The 23,678-nt window shown below is 38.5% G+C and overlaps 1 protein-coding gene across 2 annotated transcripts in view; it reads left to right on the top strand.

Moving 5' to 3' along the window:
- Positions 1–23,678, top strand: part of MTUS2 (microtubule associated scaffold protein 2) — a 679,782-nt gene that overhangs the window by 226,277 nt on the left and 429,827 nt on the right. For both annotated transcript variants that reach the window (XM_043996074.1, XM_043996073.1), the window contains one exon: positions 625–865. In XM_043996074.1, coding sequence (XP_043852009.1) covers positions 625–865 — 241 coding nt within the window. The remainder of the gene's footprint in view (positions 1–624; positions 866–23,678) is intronic.

The following is a 23,678-nucleotide window of genomic DNA, read 5'->3' as shown; positions in this document are numbered from 1 at the left end:
CTTTCCTGGGAATAATTACCATAATCATAGGAGAAAGCAATAAGAGGAAGTATCTGCTATCCAGAACATGATGGGCTAATTCAGGTTCCTTCAACTTTTAGTCATTTAAATGTAGCAAGGCTCTCCAACAATATGCTTTTCATTTGCAGCTTTGAAAATTAGCCCACTCTTCCTGGGTAACAGCATTTCCCAATGCTGGCTTAGTTCCTTGCCTACTGATGGGCTGGTGTTCTTCACATAAACTGGTAGAATCTGTCTGCTTATTTGCAAGGCTTCATTGCCATTGAGATCTCTTCAGTAACAGTGAGCTTTCATAATTATTTAGATTTTCTGACAATTTTCCTCTTTGTTTTAACCATTTGGATAAGCACTCCCATGCCATCTCATAAACTCATGCAAAAGACCCTGAAGGCAGAAACTCGCACAATTACCATTATGACTTCTTAATATTATGTATATTGCTCAGCTCCAGAGCTGGAAAAGACCATATCAAACATTTTAGAAATGAAGGAACTGTATAACTTACCACACAGCTAATTGGTAGTAGAACTAGAACTAGAAACCAGGCCTCCTGAGTCCTTTGTCCATCATGCCCCACCATCTTAATTGTTTCTTTCTCTGTAGGTTGCAGACAGACCTGGGAAAGAAGAATTTTGTTCACCCCCATATACCCACTATGAAGTACCTCCAACCTTCTACCGATCTGCCATGCTTCTTAAACCCCAGCTGGGATTGGGAGCCATGTCCCGGCTGCCATCTGCTAAGAGCAGGATCCTCATTGCAAGTCAGAGGTCTTCAAGTAATTCTCTTCATCCTCCAGGACCAATTGCAAATGCTACGAATCTCTATCATTCTGATCCTTCAGGTACATATTTAAATAATTGCTCTCTGATATTTTTAATGAGAACATATAAAATAGAAGTAACTGAGATTATTAATAGCAACTGATATTTTAAGGGAAACTTTTTTTAATCATTCAAGGTTGTATCTTCTATGGGATATGTAGCTACCTCAGATTAATACATTCCTTCCCATTTGCTATTGATTTACTGTTCAATCTTTAGTCTTATTATTCTCTCCTCAAATAAATAGTTTTTAAAATACTGATTTTTCATGGACAAGAGATAAGTGATAATTGCTTTTTCTTTGGTCTGGACCTATGAGATAATCAGTATGGGCATCTCCCAGTGTGGAAGCTCCAACCATAGATGCAGTTTGCTGACTCATCTGTAACTTAGGGTCCCAGAGAGTTCCCCTGGGATGTTAATTGTTCTCAGGTTAATCGACTCATACTTTGTCATTCTTTTACGTTTTTACCTTTTACATTTTTTACCTTTACTGCATTATGTTCAAGTACTATATAATGCTAGCTATTATTTATTATCTACTAGGCCATAGGGTCATAGATAGAATTAGAAGAGAATGTAATCCATGCTCCTCATGTTACAGATAAAGAAACTGACGTCCAGAGTGGTTAAGTGACTGACCTGAGATGCCGTAGGTAGTAAGGGACAGAGCTGAGATTCCAATTCAGGTCTTTTGATTCCAAAGCCAGTATTCTTTCCGTCTTGCCTCAATGTATGCATTATCTGACGTTAAAAGCCCAAGCAGAAAGAAGTAAGGATTATTTAGACTTGGATTTTAGAAAAGTGACATCTTTGCCCCTCCCGTGCCTCCTGCGTATGACCCTCCTGAATGCTATCGCCATGTTTATGGCTCTTTGGGGGACTTTTCATTTATTCAAACCCACAGCTCTTGAGGCCCCATTGCATAAATCTCCTAGACAAAACCAACAGACATATAAATGCAAAACAGAAAGCATTTAATAAAACATAATAAAGTAGTAGCAAAGACCTTAAATCATGTGATAACACTTTTTCTTCTAGCCCATTTGCTCATGAATATCTATCACCTCCGTTGACTCCAAGGGAGACTGTGAATCCTTTATCCATTCATTCCCTTGATGTTTTCAACCCTGTAGGTAAAGAGACACAGGCAGTTTAAGCCTACACACTAATGATACAGGGCATCTAGGTGGTGCAGTGGATAGAGTGCCATGCCTGAAGTCAGGAAGACCCAAGTTTAAATCTGGCCTCAGTCACTTGGTAGCTGTGTGACCCTAGGCAAGTCACTTAATCCTGTGCTTCTGTTTTTCATCTGTACAATGAGCTGGAGAAGGAAATGGCAAACCACTCCAGTATCTTTGCCAAGAAAACCCCAAATGGGGTCAAGAAGAGTTGGGCATACACTTGAAATTTTGGGGCAACTAGGTGGCACAGTGGATAAAGCGCTCTAGCCCTGGATTCAGGAGAACCTGAGTTCAAATCTAGCCTCAAACACTTAACACTAGCTGTGTGACCCTGGGCAAGTCACTTAACCCTCATTGCCCCAATTAAAACAAACAAACAAACAAACAAAGAAGAGTTGGGCACGACTAAAAAACAACTAAACAACTAATACTACAGCTTGAAGTCTGAGTGGTGTTGCCTAGTAAACTCCCCTTCCAGTCTTGGCTTGAGAGGGCAGAGAGCAGCATTCACCATCATCATGTGTAAAGCCCCTGGCTTTTCCACTGCCCTGTATCTCTGATCTTGCCCTCTCTCCCAGGCTCCCTTGGTTCCACCTCTCTTCAGCTTCCTGGAGTTCTGTTCCTCTCCTGGTGACTAATTATTCTACTCTTTGTGCAAGACTCATCCATGTTTACTTTTTTTTTTTTAAAACTTCTCCATCTGGAAGTACTTATTATCCAGGATCTCACTTGTAGACACTGCACAGAGATTTCTGGAAGATGAATTTCAGGGACTTTCTCCCAGTGAGTGAAACTTTGGACCTCAAAACATTGTGGAAACATTTAATATACTTCATAAATGCCTTTGACTGAAGAAGGTACTCTACCAAAAGTGTCAACACAATTCATTTCCCAAAGTTCATTAAACCAGCCAGGCTTCATTTTGAAAACATTTTAGACAGATGAACCTATCCTGCTTTTAAAGATCCTCAAGGAAAGGGAGTTCCTGGCTCTCTCTTTGATAACTAATCTAAGGCTTTACCCTTAGCACATTCTCCCTTAAGTGCAACTTAAACCAATCATCTTGTTGTTTCAATCTATTTTAAAATAATTATTTATTTGAAATGGATAAAACCTAGCTGTTGTATTTGACAGTTAGCTACCTAGTTGATGTCTTTGTAAAAGCTCCCTCAAAAAAAAATAAAATTTCCAGCTCCTTTTTTACCTAGAGTCCTCTTTTCCAATCCTTCATTTTTATCACTCCCCTTTGTAACTTCTCTGAGTTTTTTACTTCTCTTTTAAGCTGTAGAAATCTCCAATAATAATCAAGATTTTAAAGTCAATTTTTCTCCCAATTTATCTCATATAAAAGAAAAAAGGAATTTTCAAAACATAATAACAATAATAATTTTATTGATGATAATAATTAGCATTTATGGAACAGCTTAAGCTTTGCAAAGTGCTTTGCAAATATCTCATAACAAATATCCTCATAACAACCCTGCGATATAGTTCCTATTATTAGCCCCGTTTTATATATGAGGAAACAGACAAACAATTCCTCACTCCAAGTCCAGTGCTTTATCAACCTAGCTGCCTCAAAGATGAAGGGGGATGTTTATATTGGACCTTGTCCCTTAAATCTCAAAATTTGTATGTTGATATTTCTGTAGTTCATTGATGGGGAGAGAAGAGTGCTGCTTCACAGTGCAGGATGGTCTAAGAAATACTGAACTGCTAGATTTGAAGGATGAACTTTGGTTGAATTTGTATGAGGTTAGGTAGTAAAAAATTGGTTATTTTTTGCAATATGATTTGTTTACCAAATATCTTGGAATTTGATTTATAAACTCATACACATCACAATTAATTAAGCAGGCAGGCAGCTGGGAAATTGTGAAATGTCAATAGAATCAGAGCCTTTAGAACTACTGCATTTCTTTACAGTACCGTATTTTAGGGATCTGTGCATCTACCACTTTTGTATGTCTTCCATTACTTACTGGAGAGGAAAATGGCAAACAACTCCAGGATCTTTGCCAGGAAAGCCCCCAGATGGGGTCATGAAGAGTCAGACATGACTGAAAACAACCGCACTACAACAATGCCTCCTATTGATGCTGATCACACACTCTGATTTGTTAGATAGTCTTTGGAAGAGATTATAACCAAAAGTTCATCATTCCATGGCCACTTTGCTGATGAGCCTATCTGATGAACGTGGGTGGGTTTTTTAATAACAAACATGCAGCCATTGGGTAAAATCAGTGATAGACTCAGAAGTAGAAGGGACCTTAGAAGTCATTTAAATATAACCCATTTCTTTTGTGTAGAAACTGGAGCCAGTAGTCAAGTGACTTGCCCAAGGTTAGACAGGTAATAATTGTCAGAGACAAGATTTGGGTCTGGGTCTTCTAACAAGAAAGCTAGCACTTAGAGCTTAGAATGTCAGCATTTCACTGGCAAAGCCTTCAAGAACCCAGTGTCATCACCATGCTATGATGGTTGCAACAACAAATTTAAAATTTTTATTTCATTTATTATGCCATTGATTGTTTATTTCCATCATTTATTCATTATGACTACCAGAAACCAAGTTGGTCCATTGAATAGAATATTCAACCTGGAGTCATACATACTTAGTAGCTGTGTGACCCTGAGCAAGTCACTTAACTTCTTACTGCCTCAATCTCCTCATCTATAAAATGGGAGGATGATAATAGCACCTACCTCTTAGAGTAGTCATGAGGATCAAATGAGATGATACTTGTAAAGCATTTTATAAATCTAAAATGTTATACAATAGCCTAGCTATTATTATTAACTTTTATTATTCATTTGTTAATTTAACAAACATTTCCTGAGCAAATATACAGTGCTAGTTGCTATGTGGAATATGAAGATACATCATCCATACCTACAAAGAATATTATCTACAATATTACATAAGAGATAAGACAACTATATAAACATCTATGATGCAAGTCAATATGTGAGAAATGTCATATGAGAGTATAAAATAAAATTGCAAAGTGAGGGAGGGTTGTTCCCAGCTGTGATAGTCAGGGAAATGATCATGGACAGGTGGCTTTTTAGCTGGTCCTTGAACAAAGGTTGATTCTTCCATAAGTTAAGACATATGTTTTACATGATTGCACATGTATAAACTATTTTGGATTTCTTACCATTTCAGGGAGAGGAGAGGGGAGGGATAGAATTTGGAATTCAAAACTTGAACAAAAATGTTTTTAAATTGTTTTTTCATATCTAATATTTATTCCCCCCAGTTGCATGTTAAAACAATGTAATTGGGGGAAAAATAAAATATTATATATGAAATATGAGAGTGGATTTAAGATAGAATGGCCAAGTCAGTCTTAGAAATCCTTAACCTACAGTATTTTATTTTTAATCAACATAAAGTTGATTTATATTTGAAAAGTTAAATGTTCTTACTATTATTATTTTAGATTTTATAAAAAACTAACACCAGGGGCAGCTAGGTGGCGCAGTGGATAGAGCACCGGCCCTGGATTCAGGACGACCTGAGTTCAAATCCGGCCTCAGACACTTAACACTTACTAGCTGTGTGACCCTGGGCAAGTCACTTAACCCCAATTGCCTAACCCCCCCCCCCAAAAAAAAAAAGCTAACACCAAAAAAAGCTAACATCATCAGTTGCTTTAAAAGGGGTCTGTAAGAGATATTTAGAAATAAAACTTGGTAACTCCTACATTATACATAAAACAATAGAAAAATTATTTCACAGCTTGGGACAGGAGTAACTTTGAAATACATTTTCAAAATTAATGAAAATATTGAAAATAAGCATTATTCTCTCTCTATCTTTTTGTTTATAAGAGCTCTTAGGAAATTTGGGAACCATTAAATCAAGCTTTTAAACAAACCAAAAAAAAAAAAGCCAAAGGTAGTGGACACTCCAGATAGAATCATATGAACAAACCAAGGATTGGGCTTTCAGAGAATTGTTAAGTTTTCCTGAAATTGAGGATTTTTGTTGTAGAGAAGAAGATGAAAAGGTAGGTTGGGGCCTGATTGTGGAGGACCTTGAATGCTAGACTAAGGGATTTGGGCTTTACCCACTAGTCAATGGGAAGTTACTGAAGGCTTTTGAGGAAGGGAGTAAAGCTCATGGACCCCTTTGGTGGTTTGTGAGCCCTGTGGACCTGTTCCCAGAATCATGCTTTTTAAAAATTGCAGGAAACGCTAAAATTTCCTAAAATGCTCAAATGAACAAAGGAAGGAAGGAAGGAAGAGAGAGAGCATGAGAGAGAGTAGGAATGAGAGCGAGAAAGAGAGATTCTCATCCAAGTTTCTGGACTCCTGAAAGCTATGTTGCAGGGACCCCAAGTAAAGAACCTCTGTTTTCAAGGGGAATGGTAACAGTCTCACAGGCAGTAGCTTAGAGCAGCTTCTGTTTGCATTGAGGCTTTGGCAGTACTTGTTTAATTATGGATCAAAGACGACCATACAAGTGAGGAGAAGAAAGGCTGGAAAGACTTTAAAAAGCAGTCTGACACAGTACCTAGCATAGCACACTGCCTTGTACTCACACAGATGCTCAGTACCAGAGTACAGATGCACCACAGATGCTTAGTAAAGATTTGTCCAGCGCACAAGTGAATGAACGATACAAAAAAAAAATAATAATTGGAGGGAGGAGTTTGGACGTCCAATAGAGCATCAATTGGGTCCAGAAGGTATTGAAATACAAAATCAACCATACTGGAGTAAGTGCCTGAAGTCTAATTAGCAAAGTGAGGAGAGGAGGAAAGGAAGAGATGAGAAGGGGCTGGGAATTTTATTTCTACTCAGGATTATCTCATGGGCAGCAGACGATGACAGCTTCTGTTTGCATTATGGGTTGGCCAGAGTGTTATATTATGGATCAAAGGCTCCCGAGGAAGCTAACATCAATTCAGATAAATTCAAGGAACTTTTACCAAGTGGCCACCATGGACGAGGCACTATGATTGGCTCTGGGGTCTTAAAAGACAAAATGGTCCCTGTTCTCAAGGAGTTTATGCTTGCTGGGGAAGCAACATAGACAAATTAAAACACAAAATATATACAAAGTAGTCAAGAGCAAGGATGGAGGAGGGGACATCACTAACAACTAGAGGGATGCTTTTTGAGTTTAATTTCAGTATTTCAAGAGACAAAAATGAAGGAGGACATCCCAGTCTGTGCAAAAGCATGTCCTATCAGGAGGGAAGATCACAAAACTCATTACACATAAAGCATCACTAGGGAACCTGAGACAACTGAGTTCCTGGTAGGTGAGTCACCAGGGAACAGCAATGAAATTCTGCTTTATTAGTTAGTCATAGAAGTTAGCCACAAACTAGACACCATCAAGAACCATCAAGGGTCAGAATTGAGAATCTCACTTCTAGAAAATATGGAAGGGAAGGAGAATTAAAGTGAACAATAAAAAGTATGCAGTACATAGTCTTTGGTTTTCTGCCAGTAATCATTGCTATGAATGCACCGATGGAAGAATGTTTTTTGACTTTCTGATTATTAGAAAGAATGAATTTCTCCTGGAAAGCACTTCAAGGAGAAAATAAAAGGGGGAGATGAAAAAGCTGAAGAGGATGGGGGATTCTATGCTGTCAGTCTGGAAGGAAGAAGAATGTGTTAGAGTTGGAAGGAAAGAATCACTAATGAACATTTAAAGTTACAGAATGGATAATGAATGAATAAATGAATGAATGAAAAAGCATTTATTGGGGCAGCTAGGTGGCACAGTGGATAGAGCACCAGCCCTGAAGTCAGGAGTACCTGAGTTCAAATCCGGCCTCAGACACTTAACACTTACTAGCTGTGTGACCCTGGGCAAGTCACTTAACCCCAATTGCCTTACTTAAAAAAAAAAAACTTAAAAAAAAAAGCATTTATTAAACACCTATTACATGTCAAGCATTGTGCTAAGTACTGGGGTTGTAAATATAAAAGCAAAGATGTTCCCTACTTTCAAGGAAAATATCTTCTAGTGAGGGAAACAATAAGATATAGGGGACTGATGATCAAGTAGGGATGTTTTCTTTCGGAAAGTTGCAGAAGGGCAGCTAGGTGGCGCAGTGGATAAAGCACCGGTCCTGGATTCAGGAGGACCTGAGTTCAAATGTGGCCTCAGACACTTGACACTTACTAGCTTGTGACCCTAGGCAAGTCACTTAACCCTCATTGCCCTGCTCAAAAACAAAAACAAAATCAAAACATTTGGGGCAGCTAGATGGCTCAGTGGATAGAGCACGGGCTCTTAACCCCAAATGCCTCACCAAAAAAACCTTTAATTTAATTTAATTTAAAAAAAAAGGAAAGTTGCAGAAATGGCAAATAGAGGCACAGGGGAAATAATTATTATAATCTTTCCAGTAGCAATGGGAATGTTGATTTGGTTATGGTCCCAGAACTGGAAAGCAGAGATGGGTGAAGGGTACATGAGTAGCATCATCATGGCTGTCAAGAAGATGAGTGGGGAATAAAGTGAAGGGTTGGAGCCTGCTGAGGTATAGTGTACCCCACAAAGCACTCACGAACCAGAACAGTAGGTTCTGAAGGCTGAAAGGGTTAAGTCTTGTAAGGCATGGTCTCTAGTCTGGGCATCAAGGTGTCTGACAGGAAGATGGCTTGAGAATTCATGAGGTATGAGATTGTTCCCATAATGTAGAGAACTGAATCCCCTGAGAAGAATGCAACTTGTGCTCTGAGGAAATGATGTCAATATAACTGCTGGAGAAAGGTCTTTACATAGAAACTCACCATACATGCTGTGAACAACGACAGCAACACACACACACACACACATACACACACAGAGAGAAACCATGAATTATCTCTAACTTAAACCCTCAGAAAGTTTTAGGGAAAAGATTGAATTCATTTTGGAATATGTTGGCTTAAGGTTCCATTTTGATATCTGTAAGAAATGTGGGGCCCAACCCCAGGAGAGAGGTTAGGTCTGGAGATACATATTTGAGTATCATCCACATAGAAATGATAATTTGGAGTCATGCAAAGATCACTAAGGGAGAAAGACAAGAGAAGAGTGAGGACAGAGTTTTGGGGAACCCATGAAGGAACCCACAAGGGAGAGAAAGGAACAGAGAGGCAGAAAGAGAACCCAAAGAGTATAGTGTTTCAGAAGCCAAAAAAAGCCAAGTATTCAAAAGTTGCAAGTTGTCGACAATGCAGAGGTAAGGTAGAGGAAGATAGGTATTCTCTCCATTTCTCAGATAGGAAAACTGCGTCTGCAAAGTTTTATAAATTTCCAAAAATCATACCAAAAGTTCTTGTCAGAAATAGATAAGAAACAAGATCTCATAATGCCCTACACCATTCTCTAAGATACATTGCTAGATAATTAATAAGAATGTTATTTAATTAACTTAATTAATAATCTTGTGATTTAATTAGGAAGTATGATTTTTTTTTAGTGTACTGGACCTGGAGACAGGAATACCTAAGTTTGAATCCCGCTTCAGATACTTACTAGCTCTTCGTCCCTGAACAAGTCCCTTAACCTCTCTCAGTCTCCACTTCTTCATCTGTAAGATTGAGATAATAATTGTATCTGTGTTCCAGGTTTGTTTTGAGGATAAAATGAGATAGTTGTAAAACACTTCTACAAACATTAAAGCTTTGTATAAATGCTAGCTATAATCTCTTTTCTTATTTTTAAAACTACTTATATTGTAAGCTACTAGAGAAAGGAATTTTGTTCTCTTTGTGTCTTGCAAATGCATAATTAGCTTCCATATTAAGTTTTTAGGATTTATGATTAGTATAAAAAAGAAAGGAGAAGAAATTTTGAGTGCATTTTATAGACTCTTAGAAGCTACAATTTCAAGTGCTGTTTCTTTGTTAACTTATAATTGTAGAAGGGGTGCTAAGCTTTAGCTAAGAAATATATGTGAATGAGAAATATTCATGGGTGAATACAGTTCTGGGGGGGGGGGTTGGTAGGAAGGAGATTGATCAGTTAACTTTCCCGCTCTCTGAACAATGAGTATGTTAATGTGAAGGAAACAGACTCAACAGTAGGACTTCCTTGAGATCTGCCTTATTGAGTGTGACAACTCACTGATAGGGATCTATACGGAGATGGACATTTCAGCCCTACCCTACTGTTTTATGGGTCACCACAAATCTATTAGCTTTTCAAGGAGTTGAAGCTTTTCCTCTGTTTGCTGTCAACATGCCTTCCTTAATTTGACAGGCTGAGTATATTATCTGGGAGATTTCCCTATGTCTGTTTGTTCAGCTTTTAGGTGATGAGAACAAAGTATAGCCTTCATAAATAGGGAAAGCCCTGATGGGCTCATGTGAAAGGACTAAAATTCTGAATGTTCTTACTCCTCCAAGGTCAGAAGGGCCTCAGAAGTTAAGGAAACTACACCTTGGACAATGGAGGTCCCGTAGTGTCAGGCAATGGAAACAGTGGTCCTAGAGTCCAAGCTTTGACTGAACCTCAGGCTGCATGTTCCAGATTTATTTAAAATTTCTCTAGCAAATTTAAGTATCCTGGTGGCCTGATGCAGCTATTCCCTAATCACCAGGGCTGGAGACCTGGAAATTATTTTTGACTCCTCCTTATCTCCAACCCTTTAATGTGCAGTCATGCTTTGTAATATCTCAAAGTTCCTTCTCCCCATTCTTCTTGCCACTAACCCTAATTCAGGTCCTTATTACATCTCACCTAGACAACAGTAGAAACCCCCTGAGGAGTTCTCCCTACCTGTAGTCTCTTTCCTCTGCCATCCAGGTTATGCCCTACTAACATCTTCCTTAAGTGTAGCCCTGATCAGGTCACTTCCTTCCTCAAAAACTTTCACAATGCCTGTTAAGTAAATCCATAGCATCCAAAAGCTCTTCACATCTAGCCTCCTACCTAGAAATAGTCTTCTTTTTGCCAGGTACACTTCAACACAGTGACACTGGCTTCTTGGCTATTCCACGAACAAGACACTCCATCTCTATCTCTTGACTCTGGGGATTTTCTCTGACTGTGTCCCGTGCCTAGAATGCTCTACCTCCTCATCTCTATCTACTGACTTCCTTGGATTCCTACTACTACTTCCTAACCAAAGTCCCTTCTTCCACAGAAAGCCTTTCCCGCCCCCTCTTCAATCTAGTACCTCTTTTAATAATTTCCTATATATAAAGTATTTGTATATATTTATTTTCTTGTTGTCTCCCCCATGAGATTATAAGCTCCTTGAGGTCAGGTACTATCTTTTTTTTTTTTTTTTTTTTAGTGAGGAAATTGGGGTTAAGTGACTTGCCCAGGGTCACACAGCTAGTAAGTGTTAAGTGTCTGAGGCTGGATTTGAACTCAGGTACTCCTGACTCCAGGGCTGGTGCTCCATCCACTGCGCCATCTAGTTGCCCCCAGGTACTATCTTTTGTCTCTTTTTTGAGTTCCCAGTGCTTCCCACAGTGCCAGGCACATAGCAAACAGACAAATGTTTATTGACTAAATTTAGCCTGAAGTTGTAGATCCTCCAAAATTTGGTACCAAATTTAAAAAAAAAAACAAAAACCCTCTTCTTCCTTTATTCCCTTTTACAACCAACACTTGATCCAGATGGATCTATTTCCTAATTCCACAAACATCCCATTCTATTCACTTCCAATTTGCCTTTGGTTATGCTATTCCATCCATTTAGAATGCTGTTTTCTCACCAGCTTCATCTACCCTCCTTCATGATCCTGTGGTAAAATGGAATTTGGCAGACTGATTGGGATGGGCCACACCTGGCCTGTCCTGAGTGATGTATGCTGCTGATGTCAGCAGGAGAAACCACTCTCTGATTGAGTTTGAAGGACCTCCCCTTTGGAGGAAGGAGAGTAAACGCTTGCTGAGGGGAGCAAATTTATTTCCCAGTGGTGTGAGCTGCAGGAGCGGGCAGAAAGAGTTTCTTTCTTGGCAGTTTTGTCCTGAGAGCCTTGACTACAAAGCTGTTTCCCATTGAAGCTATGGACCCCAGGTGGTGAGTTAACATACAAGCCCTGCTCTTTTGAATTAGCTGAACTGGAAGTTAGTTTGGGGATTGTATAGACTTAGGTTAGAGTTAGAGGGATATTTCTTTTTCCTTATTCCCTTATCTTTGATTTTATTAATTTCACCTTTGCTGTTTATTTTATTCCTATTAATAAAACTTGATTCATTTCTGGAAAAGAGGCTGTTAGGCTCCTTTCTTATTGGCCTGGGAGAAATATCTAAAAAGGCAGTTTGGAGGGGAGGGAGCTTTGGACCTAGAGGTCCCTCATTATTCCTGGGACCCCAATATTATGGCGAGCCACTCAATTAACTCTCCCTATATCAAATTTGGCCCCCACAATCCCTTCAGCCAGAGAAATCCTTCCTCCCTCTTCTGGATAAACATTGTACTTTATAATTATCTTTTAGTATTTGTATATTTTACCTTGTCTGATAGTTATTCTTATACATATCTTATTTCTCCTCTTACTCTAAACTTTATGGTAGGGGAGAGATTGTGAATTAGTATTTTACATGGAACAATGCCTTATACATATAACTCACTTGGCAGGAATAGGTGGTGCTAGATAAATGCTTGGACTTGGGTTCAGATCTTTGCCTAATATACTGACTAGCCATGTGGTCATGACAAAGTTATTTAGCTTTTGAAGTTTCACATTTCTTGTTATGAAAATGGGTATTAATTTGTGCATTTTCTCCCACCATTGTTGTGAGCAAAGCACTTTGGAAACTTTGAAGCACTACATAAATGTGAGTTGTTATTGCATGTGAGAGTGGCTTGATTTTTTTTACCCCTGTGGGCCAATAGTTAATACCTGGTTTTTGTATGTGGCTAAAAAGCAGCTAGGTGGTGCAGTGGATAGAATGCTGGGCTTGAAATCAGCAAGATTTATCTTCACAAGTCCAAATCTAACCTTAGACACTAACTTTGTGACTCTGTGTAGGTCACTTTACTTTGTTTGCCTCAGTTTTCTTATCTGTAAAATGAATAGGAAAAATGGCAAGCCATTCCAGTATCGTTGGCAAGAAATAGGGTCGTGAAGAGTCAGACACCACTTAAAAATGACAGAACAACAATGAGAAAAGAAGCATCTATTAAAATCAAGTCCTATAATTTGTGTATTTAAATAGATATTTATGTTTTAGGGGCATCCTACATTACCTTCTCTACTTACATCGTCACCACCCCAATTCAGGTCCACATATTGTTTGGACTACCAGAATAGTTTCTTAATTGGTTTCCCCAATATCATCTACCTGCCATTGAGCTGATGAAATGATTTTCCTTAATCATGGATGTAACCATGTCATCCCCCTGCTCAGTAATCTCCAGTGCCTCCCCAATGCATTTAGCATCAAATACATATACCTTTGCTTGTCATTTAAAATCTGTTAGAAACTCACTCCAATCTGATTTCCCAATCTTATTATTATTCTCCATGCATACTGTGGTCTAGCCAAACTAGGATATTCTTGTTCTTCACAAATAGTTCTCTACATTCTGTCTTCCATGATTTTTCACAGACTATCCTATAGACCTGGAATGCATTTCCTCATCACCTCAACCTCTTACAATCTCTACTTTGCTTCAAATTTCTGCTCAAGTACCAACCTGTGACATGAAGCCTTTCGTGGTCTTTCAGCTGTTCATGTCCCACTTCATTTTACCTTGTATTGATTTTGTATGCATCTTATACATCTTTATATAGCTACATAGTTCCTGCCCCATAAGGTATAAACCCCTTAATGGCTGGAGTAGTTTAATTTCTGTCTCTGTATCCTCATTACCCAATACAGTTTCTAGCACTGTGGATTAAGAAATGCTTGCTAACTGGTTGATTGATTAGCAGCCCAAAGCACATCAAATAGCTTTTGTTATAGCTGACAAAGTTGTGTCATTTTGCATTTGCTTCTGAGGCGAATTATTGTCATTTAAAGATGGTTCTTCTGAAAATAAAATTTAACCAAAAAAATTAAAAGAAAAAACTTAATGGAGGGTCCACATGGCAAGACAATATCTCCTTTTGTGAGAAGAAATAACTGAGGATTTTTGTCTAATTAAAATTTGTATACTGGTGGAAAGAAATAAAGAAGGTTCTTGATGTGCAAAGAGCCCCCATATGACTCTGTGCTTGTATAGACAATATCACAACAAGGACACATATAAATAATCTTCAAAACCTCCTTGCCATTTGTTTTCGCCCTTTGCTTTAATGTTACTCAGGGCTGAGCACAGCGGCAAATATGAATGAAAGATTGCAATCTCACTCTGACGTGATGCCCTATAATTTCATTGCTTCTGCTCTGTTAGCTGAGAGCGAGTTCACGCATTCTTCAATCTGACAAACCCTGAACTTCTCCGTTTGTGAAGGAAAGAGAAGACTTTTTCCAAAAGGAAAACGTTCGGTGCCCTGAGAAGAGAATGGCAGATCTTTGAGTCAATAAATGATTCAGTGATATATTCCATACCTTTTGTAGTTGAGAGTGGAAAAAAGCTGATTACAAGTGTATGTAGAAATAAAGTCATGACCCCCATATCTGATATAGGCTGAGTTTGTCATCTAGGCAGGATGTCAAAGAATACAATTCAATATATTCATTCCCTTCTTCTGATCTGAAGGGTTTCCTTTCCAAGTAATAACTGTCCTCCAGTTTTTTTCCTGTGTAAAGAAATTACATTAACATAATGTTTCCTATGGGATTCTAATAATATAACTCCTCATTCCCCATATATGTACATAATTGTTTTTTATTCAATTCAACATCATTCCTCTTCTCTCCTGATCTCTTCTTAATGTGGGGCAGTTGATTTTCTACCTTTTGGAAGGAGGAGGGAGAGGAAAAGGGGAGTGTGTAAGAGTGAATTTGAAATTGTGGCAGATTATATGGCAGTGCAGGCCTGATAAGGGCATCATGGAATGGGGCTGGGGGAAAGGGCTAAGAAGGGAAGGAAAATCTCTGCAGTCAAAGAACTACAGGAGGGTAGGTACAAGGTATCTTGTGTGAGAGGAAGAGATTGAATATTTGCAGTGAGGGAGTGCTTACTATGTAGCAATTTTTGCCTAGAGATGGATCAGATGAACAAATATGTCATATGTGAAAGATAGAAAAAACATTTCTTTTTGCCTTTTGTCTTTTTGTAGGTTGCAGGTTCTACATTCAGAAGGTGCATTGCTCTATTCCTCAAATTAAAGAAGGGGTATTTAGTGGAAATCAGACTGGATTAGGAATCAGAAGGGTTTTCTTCATGGACTCTTCCATTTACTAGCTTTGTGACCTTGAAAATCGTAGAATCTTTTTTTTAAAATAATAAGCATTTTTATTTATAGTTTGGAGTTACAATTTTTATCCCTTCTTCCCTTCCCCCCTCCCTGAGGAGGTCAGCAATCAGATATGGGTCATACATGTACGATTATGTAAAACGTTACCATTTTGGTCAGAAAATCATAGAATCTTAAAGTTAGAAGGGACCATTCATAGAAGGTGTTGTCAACACCAGTGATTCCCAAATCATGGGCCATGGACTTATAAAAGTCTTATAAGGAATCTTTAATGTATAAATATATATAAATAGGCAAACATGACTACTGTGGACTCAATAAGTTATATATCTTATATGTATTAGTATTTATCAAATACTACTAATAATAACTTACACTTATATAATGCTTTAAAGTTTGCAAAGTAGTATGTTATTTCATAGGGTAGCTAGGTGGTGCAGTGGATAGAGTACTGGGCCTGGAGTCAGAAAGAGCTGAATTCAAATTTGACCTCAGACACTTAGCAACTGTGTGACCCTGGGCAAACCACTTAACTCTGTTTGCCTCAGTTTCCTCAGCTGTAAAATGAGCTGGGGAAGGAAATGGCACATGACTCTGCCAAAAAAAATTCCCCAAAGGGGTAATCAAGAGTCAGGCATGACTGAAATGATTAAACAGCAATGTTATTTCATCTGATCTTCACAGGAATCTCTGAGGCAGACCCTATGAGTATCCTCACTTTACAGATGAGGAAACTAAAGCTTAGAAAGGTTAATTGCCTTGCCCATATTCACAGAGCTAGTAATGTAGGAAGAAGGATTTGAACTTATGTCTTCCTAATGCCAAGCCCAGCACTTTATCTACTGTACCCACTTGCTGCCTCTAGGACTAGATGGATGGATGGGCAGATGGATGGATGTTCTCTATATCTCCAAATGTGTGTATGTGTATGCCATTGTGATTAGGAAAAAGAAATCTTTTTGAAAAATTTTTAATTCATTACAACTTTTTATAATTATGCATTTTAAAATAGGTGGATGTAAATCAGAGGCGATAAGGTGGCACAGTGGATAGAACACTGGTCCCAGAATCAGGAAGACCTTGGATTCAATCCAGCCTCATACACTTATTAGCTGTGTGATCCTGGATAAGTCATCTAACCTCTGTCTGCCTCAGTTAACTTAACTGTAAAATTGGGATTAAAGTAGCACCTGCCTCCCAGAGTTATGAGTATCAAATAAGATAATATTTGTAAAGTGCTTAGTACGGTGCCTAGCACACAGTAGACACTTAATAAATGCTTATTCCTTTCTCCCCTTCTAATAGTACCACAGCAGTAACGATAGGGGTCAGTACCATATTCTAATATTAAAAAGGATCCTCGGGGCAGCTAGATGGTATAGTGGATAGAGCACCAGCCCTGGATTCAGGAGGACCTGAGTTCAAATCCAGTCTCAGACACTTGACATGTACTAGCTGTGTGACCCTAGGCAAGTCACAACCCTCATTGTCCTGCAAAAAAGAAAAAGGGTCCTCATATTGGAGACAGCCAAGAGCTATTGGTATGGATCAAACTGTACATGAGAAGCTCTCCTTGCCACAGCATCTCCAGTAGGTTGCATCTAGGTTTCACTTCATTACTTCCTAGAGTAGCTCATCTCATTTTGGGACAACTATGATGATAATGGTGGTACATATTTGTAATGCCTGAACATGTAAAAAGTATCTTCCTCACAACCCCCTGTTAGGTTGTTACTATGGAAGTATTTTTTTCCTGCTTTAAAGATGAGAAAAGAAGTGCTCAAAAAAGTGAAATGGCTCATCCAGGCTTCCACACCTGTGAAGTGGCAGAGCCAAGAAGCAGACGTGGGCCTCCTGCTTCCAAGAACAGAACTTTTCCCATTATGACATTTTCTTCCTAGTTCTTCCAGATTGGCACAGGTAGCCCTGAAAACTCCCATGTATAACAAGGAAGACACAAGGACATAAAATCCTGATACAAACAGTCTGCCAACACTCAGTTTAGCTGTTCTCTGTACTCCTTCTGTGATGGAATCATTCTAGGGGAATCTATGCTAAGCTGAGATGATGCCTTTGCCTCCTTTCACCTCCACACTCCACATATGATATTTAGGATATTGCTATTAGCTTTGTTATTGATCTTCTGGACTTAATTATCCATTTTTTTCTTCTGGCTGGATGATTAGTAATATACTGCAACAAAAATATATCTTCGTTTAATGTTACCTCATTGTTCTTCTCTATATTTTACTCTTTTAGGGCATGGATTTCCATTTTATTGTTTAGATATACATTTATCCGTAGGTTTTTCAGGTATACATACACACATATGCATTGTTACTTAACAGCCTTTAAAGAATTCTAATCTGTATATTTTGTATGAAATTTATCTATCTATTGCCACAGTACGGTAATAATTAACATCCTACAAAGATTCATTTATATCTTTGAAGTCATTTTTGCCTCCTTAGGACAAGATACCTAGTCACTTTAAAAAAAATCCAAATCCGGTACATTTTTGTATAAATAGCTCAATCCATGAATATTATTGATGTCTTCTTTCTTATTCATACTGTTAAATTTGTAGAATGTTGTAGAATCTCCTTGGTTATTTTACTTTACTTTAACTGAATAAATGTGATTATTCTAATGTAATATTTTTATTCTACTTAACTCTTGTCTCTCCATTTCCTTTTGAGTGACCTTCAACATTACTTTTTTAGAGACTTGGCAGCACATGAACCAAAACCCTATTGAATCAGAAGAATATTAATATTTAAAAAGATGAGCCCTTGTTTCAGAAATAAGTTTGAGGTCACTAAAAATAGGGGACAGTTTCTGGAAAGCAGTCCAGACCCTTCTATTCTTTCTCCTTAATTTTGAGAACGGTTCATTGTCCATTTGCACTTTCTGTCCAAAGTACATGTATTGATGGATCAACTTTATGGGTTGTTCATCCAGGGGCATAACATAATATAGATGACAGGCATTCTTTATCTATCTGGTTTTTCCTATGTGAATAATTAGGCTAAGTCTTTTGAGTGACTCTATATACCCTTTAATCTATCATTAAGAAGCAATTATTAAGCTCTTCCCGTGTGCTAGGCACTGCGCTGGGGATATAATGACAAAAAATAACCATCTATGCTCTCAAGAAGCATTCTCCCCTTTTTTTGAGGAAGAGAACACATATAAATAAATATATACAGAATAAATACAAAATAAACACAAGGTAGTTGAATACATAAGGGGGAGAATATTATCAGTTGTGGGAATCAGGAAAAGAATTAGGCTGAGGGTGATGCTTGAGCTGCCTATTGAAGGAAGGCTATGGGGGAAGGTAAGGAGGGAAAGATGGGGGACAGATGGTTCAAAGGCAGCCAGTAGTAGAGATTCAAAGTTCTATTTTCTGTCCTACTATCTATGTGGAAATGCTAATTTTATTTGGTGTTAAATTCCAAATAAAAATAAATTTTACCAAGGTTCTACCTTGGACAACATTCATTGACATTTACCATAATTACACCATAAGAGCCATTAAGCAAGCCCTTGACTTACACACACACACACACACACACACACACACACACACACACACACCATTAGCCATAGCTGTGGTACAAACTGCCTTGTTGGATGCATTTATTTCATGAGAAGGCATAACCATCTGATTCCCCAACGCTTTAGCTCTCCAAATAGCCTCAGAGGAAACAGATACTGAAGGTGGGAGTGACAGATAAGGGAGGGTGGAAGACTGGAGGGCTCAGTAGTTGGGAATGGAGCTAAAGGTGATCTCCCTTGATTTCATTATGCCAGCACTTGGCCCACTGGATATTGGGGAAAGGGCATAACAGTAAAAAAAAAAAAAAATCAAGAGTTGTTTGCCCGGATAAAGGAGTGAGGGCAGTTCTAACATGGATGTTGAGCCTGCCATAGAATAATGAGGTAGGGGGACAACAAAATAGAGGTCCACTGTATGAAAGAAGTGTGCCTCACACATGTTGGCTATCCACACTAAACCTTTAGTTGCTTGTACTTTCTGGAGAAGCATAAGTGATCTTAGTGCCTTTTAGATTTCAGCACCCTAGGAAAAAGCCCTAGTCATCCTTCTTTAGTTATTTCTCTACTTTGAACTATCTAGAAATGGAGCTGAAACCCTTAAAAGAGAGGGAGCTTTTTTCCAGTAGATTGGACAACTTCTTGCCACAGGACCCTTTCACCTGTAATTCTTGGATCATGTGATCTCCATACACTTGGGCAATGCTGACTTTTCAGTAGCCCTGTATATGTTTAATGCTATACTTCTTTAATGAAACATTTGTTTTAATTGAAAATGATTCCCCATTCCCCTAGAATATTCTTGTAAAAATGTTCATCTCTCTGTAATTCAAGAGTGTATTGATACAATTTGTCTGCTGGGTGAATGTATGTAAAATGATGTAGGCAGGTTTCCTTAAGGTTCCCCAAGCATAACTTTCTAGTGCCATCCCACTGCTATGGAAAAGATTCTAATGCTTTCTGATGGAAGCAGTTGAAGTGTCAGTGAATAACTGTTTTGTAAAGTACTGATGGAACTACCCAATTCTATAAATAGAATAGAGAGTTCAGATAGCTCCAAGGAGTCAGGGCAGTTTTTGTTAGTTTATTTTTTTTTGCAGGTTTGTTGCAATGAATTCTGCTTATTAAAATAATTTTATTTTGAAGTCTGACATACTAGAGACTCCTCTGTCTATGTTAAAATATACAAGGAGATAGTTAACAGGACTCTCAAATGTAGACAACTGAGCCAGTGTGACATATTTTAGGGAGCTTTTAAATTGGTCTGAAAGAATTTATAAGCCTTCCTGAGTCAGGTTGGAGGTTTGCCTAAAAATTAAATACCCACTATTCTATAAGAAATTATTGATTGCTAAGAATATGCTCAGTAGATATTTCAGAACTTATAAATTCTGTAGTTTTATTAGTATTGTAACTCCCTTCAGGAAAACTCACCATTCTTCAACTAACCTGGTGATGACCTTCCCTTAAACAAACTAAGCATGACCTTGGACATTTGACATATAATCTATCAGAGGCTCTGAACTTTAAGCCTTTCTAGGTTAGGTAGGATGTTCCAGATGTTGTGTTTTGCTGGTGTGGCCTTCAAAAGCCCATGGTCACTTCTAAGCCAAGGTTGGGCATTTTCATGGAGGACTTAATGAATATGAAACAAAATTAATTATAGTACCAAGAGGTAGAGTCACCTAATTGTATTTTTTCTCCCACCCCCCCCTTTTTTTTGCAGGACAGTGAGGGTTAAGTGACTTGCCCAGGGTCACACAGCTAGTAAGTGTCAAGTGTCTGAGGCCAGATTTGAACTCAGGTCCTCTTGAATACAGGGCCAGTTCTTTATCCTCTGCACCACCTAGCTGTGCCCCAAAAGTGATTATAAAAGTTCATTTTTCTTGCTTTTGTTTTTGCTATGCCAAATCAGTTTCATTGTGTGCCTTATAAATAACATTTTTAAAAAGTTTTCCTTAAATTTTGAATGAGAATTGTGACTATGAAAGAACCTGAATTAAAACCCTTTTGGAGTGAGACTCTTCCTATGGTATATAGCTTAAAGACAAGCAGAACAGTTTTCCAACCTTTCTTGTTCCAGGGAATCTTAATTTCAGTGATTCTTAAAGCCCTGATGGATCAGAAAGAATAAGGATTAAGTTCAATCCTAGTCACGTTCTAGGAAAAAAAAAAAAGTGATGAACTCATTGATATCACCTGGTTTCCAATTTCTTTATTTTTAGGCCACCATTTTTGTCAGTATTGACTTTGTCTCTTAGGAATTTAATTTTGACCAATGGAAACATTAAATTGTGATCACAGTAAATTAACTTAATTACCTTTTCTGAAAGACTTAATAAAACTTAATTGACTGTGGTCATGCTGTAACTTTGATTTACCTAGATTTTATCAAAGCTTGTGACAATGTCTCTCATTTTCTTCTTGTGAACAGTATCAAAAGATGAGGGTACGATTAGTCAAATTAAAAACTGGTGGAAGGGGGCCGGTAGGTGGTGCAGGGGATGGAGGACCAGCCCTGGATTCAGGAGGACCCGAGTTCAAATCCAGCCTCAGGCATTTGATACTTGCTAGCTGTGTGACCCTGGGCAAGTCACTTAACCCTCATTGCTCTGTCCCCCCCAAAAAAACTTGGTTGAATGTCTGAACCCAAAGAGTGAACCATTAATGGTTCACATAAGCTTGTAAACAAGTCTCTCCTGCAGTGTCCCAGGGATCTGTTCTTGACCCTGTGCATTGTAACATTATTATTAATGACGTGAATAAAAGTTTGGATGGCATGCTTAGCCAACTTGCAGGTGGAACATGGCTGGGGTGGATAGCTAACACACTGCATGCCAGAATTCAGAAAAACCTTGGCCAGCTAGGACATTGGGATGACCTGAATAAATGAAATTTAATAAAAATAAATGCAAAGTCTCACATTTGGATATAAAAAATCAACTTTAGAAGTATAACTAAGCATAGAGAGGGAGGAGGCATGGCTACACTGATATAGATCTGGGTGTTTTAGGTAGACTGAAAGCTCAGTATAAATCCACAGTGCACCATGGCAGTTAAAACTAATGTTTTCTTAGGCTATGAGAGACACTTTTTATAGGACTAGGAAGGTCATAGACCCAGAGTATTCTATCTATATCAGAACCCATCTGGAGTATTGACATTAATAAGCAGTTGAACATCAAGAAGGCAGTGACCAGTATGGCAAAGGGTGTTGAGATCATGAATGAGGATAATAGATTAGAGGGAAGTTTAAGGCGGAGGGGTTATAACTGTCTTCAAAAATGTGAAGGACTTATATGGAAGAGGGATTTGACTGGTTCTTCTTAGCCCTGGAGGATAGAACTAAGAGCAGTCCATCAAAATTGTAGCTAGGAGTTGTGGGGTAGCTAGGTGGCACCATATTGCATAAAGTACCAGGTCTGGATGGAGGAAGACTCATTTTTCTGTGTTCAAATCCAGCCTCAGACACTTAAAAGCTCTGTGACCCTGGGCAACTAACTTTACCCTGTTTGCCTCAGTTCCTCATTGGTAAAATGAGCTAGAGAAGGAAGTGGCAAACCACTCCAGTATTTTTGCCAAGCAGTTCCAAATAGGTTCATAAAGAATTGGACACAACTGAACAGCAAGAAAAAACTTCCTAATAGAGCTATCAAAAGTAGAAAAATAATAGCATTCATTATAATATTTTAAGATTTTTAAGGGTAGTTAGGTGGTACAGTGGATAAAGCACTGGACTTAGGATCTGGAGGATTCATCTTCCTGAGTTCACATCTGGCCACAGACACTTACTAGCTGTGTGACTCTGGGCAAGTCACTTTACCCTGTTTACTTCAGTTCCTCATTGATAAAATGAGCTGGAAAAGGAAATAGCAAAACACTCCAGTATCTTTGCCAAGAAAGTTCCAAATGGGTTCATAAAGAGTTGGATGCAACCAAACAACAACAAAGAAAATCTTCCTAATAGCAGAATAATAATAATAATAGCTAGCATTTGTAAAAAAAATATTAATAACTATATCTAACCTGGAAAATTTATATAATTTTGGACTTATGAAAAATTATAATTGGGCCATAAGTCCTGCCGCGGTCGCCATTCAAATGTGGTGTATTTTTGATGACTAGGCCTAATTTGAGGGACTAATCTGACTGGGGGACTAATCTGGGGACTTTGACTGTTTGGCTATCTGACTGCTATTAATTTAATGTGGGCTGTTTATAAAGTTCCACCACACTGCTCCCGAATTGATAAACTAAAGATTAAGAAGGTTCTTAACTAAATAATCAAAGCAGAGTTTATTTGTGAGATACTATTTAAAATTAAGAATACAGGGAAATAAAATGTACAACCTGACTGCTTTCTTGCTGAGTCTCTTTCTCACCTGCTGCTCTTTGAACTTTTTTAATACAATAAGGGCCTTAGCCACCTCTCCTTAGGGTATTTTCACTTGCTCAGCTACTTTCACTAACTCCTCCTGTACCCTTTCACTTTGTAAATCTCCCTGCTTCTAACTTTCCTCTCCTTACTGCCACCACTGAACCCCTGTGTTTCTCTCTCACCGACCGTCTGTCTGTCTGCTCCGTCAATCTGCCCTTCGGCCTCTCTTTTCCCGGCTCCTAGTCCTTCTCATCTTCTCCTGTGTCCTTGTAGCCCCGTCTCTAGTCTGCCCTGCTCCAACCTTTCTAATCTCGTCAGCCGCCACTTGACCTCTTCTCTGCCTCATCTCATCTGTCCGAACCCCTTGCTGTCTAACTCCCAGGTCTATATATACCTTTTCTTCTCTCCACTCAAATCTCGGGG

Source organism: Dromiciops gliroides, chromosome 3 (assembly GCF_019393635.1).
Source record: "Dromiciops gliroides isolate mDroGli1 chromosome 3, mDroGli1.pri, whole genome shotgun sequence".
NCBI lineage: Eukaryota > Metazoa > Chordata > Mammalia > Microbiotheria > Microbiotheriidae > Dromiciops > Dromiciops gliroides.
The sequence above is the reverse complement of the archived record's forward strand: the minus strand, read 5'-3'. Positions and strand labels throughout refer to the sequence as shown.